General features: G+C 37.4%; 1 protein-coding gene across 2 annotated transcripts in view; it reads left to right on the forward strand.

Annotated features, from left to right (window-relative positions):
• GLRA3 (glycine receptor alpha 3) overlaps positions 1 to 14,068 on the forward strand; it is a 206,832-nt gene that overhangs the window by 151,491 nt on the left and 41,273 nt on the right. For both annotated transcript variants that reach the window (XM_019440962.2, XM_019440963.2), the window contains exon 7: positions 12,504 to 12,718. In XM_019440962.2, coding sequence (XP_019296507.1) covers positions 12,504 to 12,718 — 215 coding nt within the window. The remainder of the gene's footprint in view (positions 1 to 12,503; positions 12,719 to 14,068) is intronic.

Raw genomic sequence — 14,068 nt, forward strand, 5'->3', positions numbered from 1 at the left:
AACACCAAGGATTGATATATTTGCACATTCATGAGATCTGTTCTCTTCTCTCAATCAGTACGGACTATTCCCATAATATTTATTCTTGCTGCCTAAACTATTCCTACAAATTCTGTTAAACCACCCACAAGTGAATCATCACTTCAGTGCGGTTAGTCCACAGCCTCCCACTGGCATCAGCTGCTGCTCCTATTATTTCCTTACAGTAACTATGATTCCTCTTTGGCTCATCGATTGCCAGTACCGTGACCTGACCTTTCACTCTACAAGGTCTTCAATCTCTTTTATCTCTTTAATCAATTCATAGTACCTGGTGAAAAAGTCACTGCTGTTTTCTTAGCCCAGGGATGAGGCTGATATTTAATTTAATGGGGAGTTCAAGGTTAAGATCTCAACCCAAAGATAAAGGGCAAGCAGGTCAATACCAGGGTCCTGGCTCAACTCTCCAGGGTCAGTCACAGTGACAAGCAAATTTTAGAGAGATGCTAAGAAGCGACTAGAGTTGGTATAAGCTGGTGGACTGGTTTCCTAGGGCTGCTGTAACAAAATGCCACAAACTTGGGGTCTCCCCAAGACTCTCTTCTACGTCTCCCCTTACTCTATGAGTTGGCCACAGTGGCTTGCTTTCTTACGTACACCCACCGATTCCTGCTTTGGGTCCTTTGTATTTGCTCTTCCTTCTGTACATGCTCTTCTATACTTACATACATACCTCTCTACGTACATTCTTCTACACACACAAACATACTATTTCCCCAAATTGTCCCAAACTCAATACTCTCACATAGTTCCGGACTGCTCAAATGACTCCATAACAAACACATGCTAAATGCCCAAATGCCCCCTTCCACTTACTGCTTTCACTGCCTAAAATTTTATCTTTAATTTCTATGCTTACTTACGTATTGTTTCCTTTATTACCAAAAGTTTTTAAAGCCAAGGATTATATATAGTTTATTTCTTTGTTTCCTCAGTCTGCTGAAGTATGAAGATACTCAACAAGTATTTGTTGAGTAAAATAGTAAATAAAAAGTGGATTTGAACATGGAGAATTTGTCTGTACATGTGAGAGTATTACAATCTTTTCCTGGGAGGGGCAGATTTACTCTAAACAGGAAACTTTCCCTTTAGCTCTGTATCGGCAAGCAGGCTTTTTTTCCCCCTCCAGTTGTGTTGAGGTGTAATTGACATAAAATAATAGGTTAATCAGCGTGCAACATGCTGATTTAATATATGTATACACTGTTAAAAGATTCCCCTATCAAGTTAGTTAATACACCCATCCCTTCACATACTTACCTTTTGTGTATGTGAAAATATTTACGTTCTACTCTCCCAGCAAATTTCAATTATACAGTAGTGTTATCAACTCTAGTTGCCATGTTATCTAGATCCTCAGACCTTGTTCATCTTGTAACAAAGGAATTTTTTTTTTTTAACAACTCTATTGAGGGGCTCCTGGGTGGCTCTCAGTTGGTTAAGCATCTGACTCTTGATTTCAGATCAGGTCATGATATCGCTGTTGGTGAGACAGAACCCTGTGGCCTCTGCACTGACAGTGTGGAGCCCGCTTGTGCATCACTCTCTCTCCCTCTCTTTGCCCCTCTCTCACTTGCATTTTCGCACTCTTTCTCTCTCTTTCAAAATAAATAAATAAACATTTAAAACAATGCAACAACTCTATTGAGATATAATTGAGGTACTATAAAATTCATTTGTTTAAGGAACACAGCTCAGTGATTTTTAGTATATTTACCGAGGTGTGCGACCATCACCATATCTCAGAACATTTTATCACCTAAAAAAAATAAACCTCATAACCATTAGCACTCCTTCCCATCCAGCAGCCCTAGGTAATCAGTAGTCAACTTTCTGTCTCTATAGCTTTATATTTTCTGGATGTTTTATATAAATGGAATCATATGTGGTCTTTGTGATGGTCTTTTTTCACTTTGAAGAAAGTTTTTGAGATTCATCCCCATGGTAGCATATTTCCATACTTCATTCCTTTTTATTCCCGAATAGTACTCTATTATATGGATATACCTCATTTGTTTTTTTTTTTTTATTCATTCACCAGTTGATAGACATTGGGAGTGTTTCCAACTTATGAGCCACTTATGAACACTCATATACATATTTTGGGGTGAATCTATGTCATATCTCTTGGGTATATAATTTGGAGTGGAAAGTTGGATCACGTGGTAAATCTATGTTTAACATTTTAAAGAACTGCCAGTCTGTTTTTCAAAGTATTCACACCATTTTACAACCATTCCATCAATCAGTGAAGGTTCCAGTTTCTCCACATCCTAACCAACCCTTGTTATTGTTCATCTCTTTTATTATAGCCATTTTAGTGGGTGAAACAATATCTCATTGTGGTTTTGATTTACATTTCTTTAATGGGTAATGATGAAAATCTTTGCATGTGCTTTTTTTAATGTTTATTTATTTTTGAGAGAGAGAAAGAGAGAGACAGAGACAGAGAGAGAGAGCAAGCGAGGGGCAGAGAGATAGGGAGAGGATCCAAAGCAGGCTCTGTGCTGTCATCCCAGAACCCTATGTGGTGGAACTTGAACTCATGAACCTGAGATTGTGACCTGAGCTGAAATCTGACACTTAAGCACTTAGTAGACTGAGCCATCCTGGCTCCCCTTTTCATGTGCTTATTGATATTTGCATATCTTCTTTGGAAAAAGATGTTTATTCAATTTTCTTACCTATTTTCTGATTCAGTTATTTCCCTTTTTTTAGTATTGACTTACATATGCTTTTTCCCAGTTGGTAGATTGTCTTTTCACTTTCTTAATTGTGTCATTTGAAGCCCCAAAACTTTTAATTTTGAGGAAGCCAAATTTCTCACTTTTTTTCTTTTATTTCTTGTGATTTTGGTATTGTATTTAAAAAAATTATTGCTTAACCCAAGGCTATAAAGATTTACCCCATGCCTTCTTCTAAGAATTTTGTAGTTTTAGAATTTGCATATAGGTCTATGATCCATTTTGAATAGTATGAGATGGGGTAGATGTTCATTCTTTTGCATGTGAACACAAAGTTCTCCCTGTACATCTATTGAAAAGACTGATATTTCGCTATAGAATAGCTTTAGTCCTTTGTTGAAAATCAGTTGACCATAAATGATCATTTCTGGACTTCAGCTCTATTCCAGTGAACTGCATATCTATATGAGATGAACATGTTTTGTAGTTATTGTAGATTTGTAGCAAGCCTTGAAATGGGGAAATGTGAGTCCTCCAAATTTGTTCTTTTTTCCCTGAAGGCTGTATTGGTTGGTTATTCTAGGTCCCTTGCATTTCCATACTAATTTCAGAATCAGCTTGTAAATTTCTGCATAAAGGCAGTTGATATTTTGAGAGAGATTGAAATGAATTTGTAGAGCAACTTGGGAAGTATTTTGATTTAGCCATATTTAGTGTTTTAATTAATGACAGAATGACTTTCCATTTGTTCCAATTTTCTTCAATTTTGTTCAGCTATGTTTTGTATTTCTTTAGTGTGGAAGCCTTGCACTTCTTTCATTAAATTTACTTATTAGTATTTTATTTTATGTGGTTCTATTATAAATGGAATTGTTTTTTTAATTTGATTTTTTATTGTTTATTGCTAGTGTTGAGAAACACAACTGATTTTTGTATAGTGATAGTATATCTTATAACCTTGCTGAACTCAGCAGTTCAACTAGATTTTTAGTGAATTCTCTAGGATTTCCCACATGCAAGGTAATATTTCCTGCTTGTAGAGATACTTTTAGTACTGCCTTTTCAATCTGAATGCCTTTTTCTTAATTGTTGGCCTAATTATCGTGGCCAGAACCTCTCACTACAATGCTTAATAGATGTGGCAAGAGAAGACATTCTTGCCTTGTTCCAGAATTTAGTAGGAAAGCACTCAGCTTTTCACCATTAAGTATGTTATTAGCTGTAAGTTTTTCATAGAAGCCTTTTATCAGGTTGAGGAAATTCCTTTCTGTTTCTAGTTTGTTGTGTTTGTTACGAAAGACTGTTGGATTTTTCACAAAGTTTTACTTCTGTTGAGATGATCATTTAGTTTTGGTTTTTGTTCTATTAATATAGTGTATTACATTGACTTTAAGGCTAAGCCAACTTGCTTTCATTCCATAATTGTAGTTGATTATGGTGTATAGCTCTTTTCATATGTTGCTAGATTCAGTTTGCTAGTATTTTTCTGGTTTTCTTGCATTTATATTCTTAAGAGATATCGGCTGTATACATTTTTTTTCCTGGGATGTCTTTATCTGGTTTTTCTATCAGGGTAATACTCACCTCATTGAATGAATTAGGAAGTATTCCCTTCTGTCTATTTCCTGGAAGAGTTTATGTAGGATTGTTATTCATTTGTCTTTAAATGTTTAACAGAATTCACCAGTGAAGCTTTCTGGTCTTTAGTTTTCCCTTGTGTGAAGTTCTAAAATGACTAATTCAACCTCTACTTTTTATAGGCCTATTCAGATTTCTATTTCTTCTTGAATCAGTTTCAGTAATATGTGTCATTCTATATATTTGTACATTTCATCGCTTGTTGGTATACAGTTATTCCTAGTAATTTTTATAATCCTTTTAATTTCTCCAAGTAGCAATATCCTCTCTTTAATACCTGCTTTTAATAACTTTTTTTTGCTTGATCCATCTCAGCCAGGATATTTTAATTGCAAATTACAGACAACCCAAATAAAAAGTTCAACTGCCATAAAATAGTCAACCTTGTGCCCATTTTTATATTGGATTATTTGCCTTTTTATCATTGAATTGCAATAATTCTTTACATTTTCTCTAGGTTTTTTTTTTGAAGAAAAGTTGAGACTAGAATGCATTTTTTTTTTTTACTTTGTAACTAAAAAATGAATCAATCAAAATAAATTTTGAATCACTTACAAGAAATAAAATTTAAGCCTTAAAAGTAAAATAATTAAATAACTAATAATAAAATAAAATGACAGTCAAAATATAAATGTACTTAAAGAAGCTCCAGTGCTTATATCAGAATTTGTATAACTTGTTCATTTTTCTCTCTAGAACCACACATACACATGTGGTATACATGTGTATATTTTTATCTATTATCAATTAATTTATTATTAATTATATCATGAGATTACTTGGATTATTAATAGTGATAACAAGAAAATGTCTGTTATTCTTACCCTATTTCATTATTTAACTTTTTATATTTTAATATAATCTTAATTTTTTTATTTTTTTTTATTTTTTATTTTTTTTTTAATTTTTTAATATATGAAATTTACTGTCAAATTGGTTTCCATACAACACCCAGTGCTCATCCCAAAAGGTGCCCTCCTCAATACCCATCACCCACCCTGCCCTCCCTCCCACCCCCCATCAACCCTCAGTTTGTTCTCAGTTTTTAACAGTCTCTAATGCTTTGGCTCTCTCCCACTCTAACCTCTTTTTTTTTTTTTTTCCTTCCCCTCCCCCATGGGCTTCTGTTACGTTTCTCAGGATCCACATAAGAGTGAAACCATATGGTATCTGTCTTTCTCTGTATGGCTTATTTCACTTAGCATCACACTCTCCAGTTCCATCCATGTTGCTACAAAAGGCCATATTTCATTTTTTCTCATTGCCACGTAGTATTCCATTGCGTATATAAACCACAATTTCTTTATCCATTCATCAGTTGATGGACATTTAGGTTCTTTCCATAATTTGGCTATTGTTGAGAGTGCTGCTATAAACATTGGGGTACAAGTGCCCCTATGCATCAGTACTCCTGTATCCCTTGGATAAATTCCTAGCAGTGCTATTGCTGGGTCATAGGGTAGGTCTATTTTTAATTTTCTGAGGAACCTCCACACTGCTTTCCAGAGCGGCTGCACCAATTTGCATTCCCACCAACAGTGCAAGAGGGTTCCTGTTTCTCCACATCCTCTCCAGCATCTATAGTCTCCTGATTTCTTCATTTTGGCCACTCTGACTGGCGTGAGGTGGTATCTGAGTGTGGTTTTGATTTGTATTTCCCTGATAAGGAGCGACGTTGAACATCTTTTCATGTGCCTGTTGGCCATCCGGATGTCTTCTTTAGAGAAGTGTCTATTCATGTTTTCTGCCCATTTCTTCACTGGGTTATTTGTTTTTCGGGTGTGGAGTTTGATGAGCTCTTTATAGATTTTGGATACTAGCCCTTTGTCCGATGTGTCATTTGCAAATATCTTTTCCCATTCCGTTGGTTGCCTTTTAGTTTTGTTGGTTGTTTCCTTTGCTGTGCAGAAGCTTTTTATCTTCATAAGGTCCCAGTAATTCACTTTTGCTTTTAATTCCCTTGCCTTTGGGGATGTGCCGAGTAAGAGATTGCTACGGCTGAGGTCAGAGAGGTCTTTTCCTGCTTTCTCCTCTAAGGTTTTGATGGTTTCCTGTCTCACATTCAGGTCCTTTATCCATTTTGAGTTTATTTTTGTGAATGGTGTGAGAAAGTGGTCTAGTTTCAACCTTCTGCATGTTGCTGTCCAGTTCTCCCAGCACCATTTGTTAAAGAGACTGTCTTTTTTCCATTGGATGTTCTTTCCTGCTTTGTCAAAGATGAGTTGGCCATACGTTTGTGGGTCTAGTTCTGGGGTTTCTATTCTATTCCATTGGTCTATGTGTCTGTTTTTGTGCCAATACCATGCTGTCTTGATGATGACAGCTTTGTAGTAGAGGCTAAAGTCTGGGATTGTGATGCCTCCTGCTTTGGTCTTCTTCTTCAAAATGACTTTGGCTATTCGGGGCCTTTTGTGGTTCCATATGAATTTTAGGATTGCTTGTTCTAGTTTCGAGAAGAATGCTGGTGCAATTTTGATTGGGATTGCATTGAATGTGTAGATAGCTTTGGGTAGTATTGACATTTTGACAATATTTATTCTTCCAATCCATGAGCAGGGAATGTCTTTCCATTTCTTTATATCTTCTTCAATTACCTGCATAAGCTTTCTATAGTTTTCAGCATACAGATCTTTTACATCTTTGGTTAGATTTATTCCTAGGTATTTTATGCTTCTTGGTGCAATTGTGAATGGGATCAGTTTCTTCATTTGTCTTTCTGTTGCTTCATTGTTAGTGTATAAGAATGCAACTGATTTCTGCACATTGATTTTGTATCCTGCAACTTTGCTGAATTCATGTATCAGTTCTAGCAGACTTTTGGTGGAGTCTATCGGATTTTCCATGTATAATATCATGTCATCTGCAAAAAGCGAAAGCTTGACTTCATCTTTGCCAATTTTGATGCCTTTGATTTCCTTTTGTTGTCTGATTGCTGATGCTAGAACTTCCAGCACTATATTAAACAACAGCGGTGACAGTGGGCATCCCTGTCGTGTTCCTGATCTCAGGGAAAAAGCTCTCAGTTTTTCCCCGTTGAGGATGATGTTAGCTGTGGGCTTTTCATAAATGGCCTTTATGATCTTTAAGTATGTTCCTTCTATCCCGACTTTCTCAAGGGTTTTTATTAAGAAAGGGTGCTGGATTTTGTCAAAGGCCTTTTCTGCATCGATTGACAGGATCATATGGTTCTTCTCTTTTTTTTTGTTAATGTGATGTATCACGTTGATCGATTTGCGAATGTTGAACCAGCCCTGCATCCCAGGAATGAATCCCACTTGATCATGGTGAATAATTCTTTTTATATGCTGTTGAATTCGATTTGCTAGTATCTTATTGAGAATTTTTGCATCCATATTCATCAGAGATATTGGCCTGTAGTTCTCTTTTTTTACTGGGTCTCTGTCTGGTTTAGGAATCAAAGTTATACTGGCTTCATAGAATGAGTCTGGAAGTTTTCCTTCCCTTTCTATTTCTTGGAATAGCTTGAGAAGGATAGGTATTATCTCTGCTTTAAACGTCTGGTAGAACTCCCCTGGGAAGCCATCTGGTCCTGGACTCTTATTTGTTGGGAGATTTTTGATAACCGATTCAATTTCCTCGCTGGTTATGGGTCTGTTCAAGCTTTCTATTTCCTCCTGATTGAGTTTTGGAAGCGTGTGGGTGTTTAGGAATTTGTCCATTTCTTCCAGGTTGTCCAATTTGTTGGCATATAATTTTTCATAGTATTCCCTGATAATTGTTTGTATCTCTGAGGGATTGGTTGTAATCATTCCATTTTCATTCATGATTTTATCTATTTGGGTCATCTCCCTTTTCTTTTTGAGAAGCCTGGCTAGAGGTTTGTCAATTTTGTTTATTTTTTCAAAAAACCAACTCTTGGTTTCGTTGATCTGCTCTACAGTTTTTTTAGATTCTATATTGTTTATTTCTGCTCTGATCTTTATTATTTCTCTTCTTCTGCTGGGTTTAGGCTGCCTTTACTGTTCTGCTTCTATTTCCTTTAGGTGTGCTGTTAGTTTGTATTTGGGATTTTTCTTGTTTCTTGAGGTAGGCCTGGATTGCAATGTATTTTCCTCTCAGGACTGCCTTCGCTGCGTCCCAAAGCGTTTGGATTGTTGTATTTTCATTTTCGTTTGTTTCCATATATTTTTTAATTTCTTCTCTAATTGCCTGGTTGACCCACTCATTCGTTAGTAGGGTGTTCTTTAACCTCCATGGTTTTGGAGGTTTTCCAGACTTTTTCCTGTGGTTGATTTCAAGCTTCATAGCATTGTGGTCTGAAAGTATGCATGGTATAATTTCAATTCTTGTAAACTTATGAAGGGCTGTTTTGTGACCCAGTATATGATCTATCTTGGAGAATGTTCCATGTGCACTCGAGAAGAAAGTATATTCTGTTGCTTTGGGATGCAGAGTTCTAAATATATCTGTCAAGTCCATCTGATCCAATGTATCATTCAGGGCCCTTGTTTCTTTATTGACCGTGTGTCTAGATGATCTATCCATTTCTGTAAGTGGGGTGTTAAAGTCCCCTGCAATGACCACATTCTTGTCAATAAGGTTGCTTATGTTTATGAGTAATTGTTTTATATATCTGGGGGCTCCGGTATTTGGCGCATAGACATTTATAATAGTTAGCTCTTCCTGATGGATAGACCCTGTGATTATTATATAATGCCCTTCTTCATCTCTTGTTACAGCCTTTAATTTAAAGTCTAGTTTGTCTGATATAAGTATGGCTACTCCAGCTTTCTTTTGGCTTCCAGTAGCATGATAAATAGTTCTCCACCCCCTCACTCTCAATCTAAAGGTGTCCTCAGATCTAAAATGAGTCTCTTGTAGACAGCAAATAGATGGGTCTTGTTTTTTTATCCATTCTGATACCCTATGTCTTTTAGTTGGCGCATTTAATCCATTTACATTCAGTGTTATTATAGAAAGATACGGGTTTAGAGTCATTGTGATGTCTGTATGTTTTATGCTTGTAGTGATGTCTCTGGTACTTTGTCTCACAGGATCCCCCTTAGGATCTCTTGTAGGGCTGGTTTCATGGTGACAAATTCCTTCAGTTTTTGTTTGTTTGGGAAGACCTTTATCTCTCCTTCTATTCTAAATGACAGACTTGCTGGATAAAGGATTCTCGGCTGCATATTTTTTCTGTTTAGCACACTGTAGATATTGTGCCAAGCCTTTCTGGCCTGCCCAGTTTCAAAGGAGAGATCAGTCACGAGTCTTATAGGTCTCCCTTTATATGTGAGGGCACGTTTATCCCTTGCTGCTTTCAGAATTTTCTCTTTATTATTGTATTTTGCCAGTTTCACTATGATATGTCGTGCAGAAGATCGATTCAAGTTACGTCTGGAGGGAGTTCTCTGTGCCTCTTGGATTTCAATGCCTTTTTCCTTCCCCAGTTCAGGGAAGTTCTCAGCTATAATTTCTTCAAGTACCCCTTCAGCACCTTTCCCTCTCTCTTCCTCCTCTGGGATACCAATTATGCGTATATTATTTCTTTTTAGTGTATCACTTAGTTCTCTAATTTTCCCCTCATACTCCTGGATTTTTTTATCTCTCTTTCTTTCAGCTTCCTCTTTCTCCATAACTTTATCTTCTAGTTCACCTATTCTCTCCTCTGCCTCTTCAAGCCGAGCCGTCGTGGTTTCCATTTTGTTTTGCATTTCATTTAAAGCGTTTTTCAGCTCCTCGTGACTGGTCCTTAGTCCCTTGATCTCTGTGGCAAGAGATTCTCTGCTGTCCTGTATACTGTTTTCAAGCCCAGCGATTAATTTTATGACTATTATTCTAAATTCACTTTCTGTTATATTATTTAAATCCTTTTTGATCAGTTCATTAGCTGTTGTTATTTCCTGGAGATTTCTGAGGGGAATTCTTCCGTTTAGTCATTTTGGATAGTCCCTGGAGTGGTGAGGACCTGCAGGGCACTTCCCCTGTGCTGTGGTGTATAACTGGAGTTGGTGGGCGGGGCCGCAGTCCGTCCTGATGTCTGCCCCCAGCCCACCGCTGGGGCCACAGTCAGACTGGTGTGTGCCTTCTCTTCCCCTCTCCTAGGGGCTGGATTCACTGTGGGGTGGCGTGGCCCGTCTGGGCTACTTGCGCACTGCCAGGCTTGTGGTGCTGGGGATCTGGCGTATTAGCTGGGGTGGGTAGGCAAGGTGCACGGGGGCTGGGGGGGCAGGCTTAGCTCGCTTCTCCTTAGGTGATCCACTTCAGGAGGGGCCCTGTGGTAGTGGGAGGGAGTCAGATCCGCTGCCGGAGGTTTGGCTCCGCAGAAGCACAGAGTTGGGTGTTTGCGCGGAGCGAGCAAGTTCCCTGGCAGGAACTGGTTCCCTTTGGGATTTTGGCTGGGGGATGGGCGGGGGAGATGGCGCTGGCGAGCGCCTTTGTTCCCCGCCAAGCTGAGCTCTGCCGTCCGGGGGCTCAGCAGCTCTCCCTCCCTTTTTCCTCCAGCCTTCCCGCTTTCTGAGCAGAGCTGTTAACTTATGACCTCCCAGACGCTAAGTCGCGCTTGCTGTCGGAACACAGTCCATCAGGTCCCTCCGCTTTTGCCAGCCAGACTCGGGGGCTCTGCTTGGCCGGCGAGCCGCCCCTCCGCCCCGGCTCCCTCCCGCCAGTCCGTGGAGCGCGCACCGCCTCGCCGCCCTTCCTACCCTCTTCCGTGGGCCTCTCGCCTGCGCTTGGCTCCGGAGACTCTGTTCTGCTAATCTTCTGGCGGTTTTCTGGGTTCTTTAGGCAGGTGTAGGTGGAATCTAAGTGATCAGCAGGACGCGCGGTGAGCCCAGCGTCCTCCTACGCCGCCATCTTCCTGAAAATCTTAATTTTTTTTTATGTTTACTTCTGCAAGAGACAGAGCGCAAGTGGGGGAGAGATAGAGAGAGAGGGAGACACAGAATCCGAAGTAGACTCCAGGCTCTGAGCTGTCAGCACAGAGCCCATATGTTTTAATATAATCTTAAAAATCTAAATTTATTTTTAAATATTTCAAGAATTTCTAGGCATTCTGTATGTAGTTGATAAATTGATGAAAAGATCATAGATAGCTTGCATGCATGTTTCTGATCACTAAACACTAAAGAGTGGAATCTAACTTCCCCAGAGTTTCTGAAACTTTGTTAGGGATTTTAAGCTCTGAAATCTCATCCATCCTTTCATCTAGCGAGTGTCCTGTGCATCACAGTAGCACGTGGCTCAAGCCACATTTCTAGAAATTTTGCCCTGAAACTTATCTAAGAATACACTACTAATTTTCTTGGATGTGCTTTGTGATTCTCTTTCACAACTGGATCAAAGAATGTCACTTAAAAAAAGATCAGCATGTTAACTCACTGACCTTAATAAAACCAAGAATTTGGTTATTTAGATAAACAGTTATTTTAGGGAAAGATAACATGGTAATAGCACTAAGAACTATAGTCCGAGGGTAAGCAGAGATAACAACAAAATGGTTAACTAAGACATAATTAATTCCTCTATTAGTTACTTACCATAATAGAGACACATGTCATAAATATATAGAGTAAATATATCTCAGGTTATTTTAGTGTGTTTTTAAATTATGCTCAAATTTATTGATGGAAAATAACATGTTTTGCTCTTCTTTGCATTAATAGTTTCCAAATTATTAATGCATAATTTATATAAATTACATTTAAGGAAGTATTTATCTTCAACTGAATTTTTCCTTTAGCACTTACTTTAAAGTAAATGTAAAGGCCTCTGGACCAAATAGCACCTGGCTCTAAGTAAGTACTAAACAGACACCATCAATGAGTAAAGAAGGCCTTTATGTAATAGACACACACTTCTCCTGTCTTATCTCAGAAACAATTGCTAGAATCAAGTGAAATAATAGATGTTTGAGTACTTTCAAAGTAGGAAGTGCTAATCAAATGTGAAGTAATAAGATTACAAACTATTTCCTGGTAAGTATACTCTCATGTTGCTTCCAGATGCTTACAGAACTAGAAGAAAACTATTTTTTCAGAAACCAATTTGCATATATGATTTAGGATCCCTTCTCACTGTCATGGAAAATTTTAGGACAAAATATAAAAAAAAAATGTGACATTTGATACCATACAAAGACCTATTTTTACCAATTGCTGCATTTATTTTACAACCAACTAGGCAAATTTACATGTATAGAAGTGCGATTCCATCTTGAACGACAAATGGGATACTATCTGATCCAGATGTACATTCCCAGTCTCCTGATCGTGATTCTATCCTGGGTTTCATTCTGGATCAATATGGATGCTGCTCCAGCCAGGGTAGCCTTGGGAATAACTACTGTTCTGACTATGACCACACAGAGTTCAGGATCTCGAGCGTCCTTACCAAAGGTAAGTGTGCTAAATGGACATACACATACATTTGCACAAATATTTGTAGATAGAAAATATTTTTACATTAGAAAATTCACATAGATACAATTGCCAGCTTTCGTCATTTCTTTTTCAACAGGATGTAGTATTGATTACTAATTTTTAAGGTAATATATAACCAAGGAAAAAAACTTGTAAATCACAGAAATAGATGGGGAAGATTTCTGTAAACCAATGATATCTTCCTTTGCAGTTGTGTTATAATCCCCAGTTATTTAAATATCAGTAACACTCTTATACATTGTGGAATTTTTTTATCTATAGATTTTTAAACATTTAGAGATCTATAAAACATGTGTGTAAGTTAAATCTACACAGTAACTTTACATGGTGGCCCAATACTCCATTGCATGGATGTGCTGCTATAGTAATATACTTACTATTAGGACTGACACAATAATGAACTTTAATATGATGAACATTATATTCATGAATATGTATGTGTGTGTGGTATGTATGTGTATGTATACGTATATATATATATGTGTGTGTGTGTGTATAGCTTTACATATACTTTGCACTTTTCCTTAGTATAAATTCTTAGAACTGGATTCACTGTACTAATAGCTGTACGTATTGATATGTATTGCCAAATGTATGTCAAGAAAAATTCACAGCAGTTACTCCTACAAGTATTGTATGAGGGCACCCATAGTGCTATATGTAGCATTTATTATTTTTGTGGGTTTTTTTTTTTCTCCTCTGGCTTTTAAGTTGCCATAGGTCAATAAAAAGGAAAGCTTATCTAATATGATTTTAGTCCATGCTGAGCTGCCAGAATTAAAATAAACTGTTCTCTCTATGAAGTTTATAAAAGAACCCAATATTTCCTTTTACAACATATGCTGAAATAAAACATAGGAAGCTTTTTTAATCCATTTAGCAAAATAGCAAAAGAAAATTATTTTCCTCTCCTAAATGACTTCTAAGAAAAATTTCTAGTATCTAAATTAAGTAATCCTGTCTGGCTTCCAACAAGCTTCACTATTATTTTCATTACGATCATAGAGATGTAATAGAATATAGTAGCTTTTCTTGTGCATTTGATGCTATCTATCTGCAATGCCAAGCAAATTATAAATCTACGGTCACGGCTTCCTTAACTCTTACTGAATCACATTGTATGATTCAATTTATTAGATTAAAATCCCTAAATAAATAAAAGCTGATGGCAGGACATTTTATCACTAAAATGTTACTTCATATAGGAAGAACTTGACATTTAACAATGCTCACACTGCCTAGATAAAATTTAATGGTTGTCTTTCAAAATAAAGTCTACTTTTATTGACAGTTAATTGAATTTTC

Source organism: Panthera pardus, unplaced genomic scaffold (assembly GCF_024362965.1).
Source record: "Panthera pardus isolate Hobbes unplaced genomic scaffold, ASM2436296v1 HiC_scaffold_13, whole genome shotgun sequence".
Taxonomy (NCBI): Eukaryota; Metazoa; Chordata; class Mammalia; order Carnivora; family Felidae; genus Panthera; species Panthera pardus.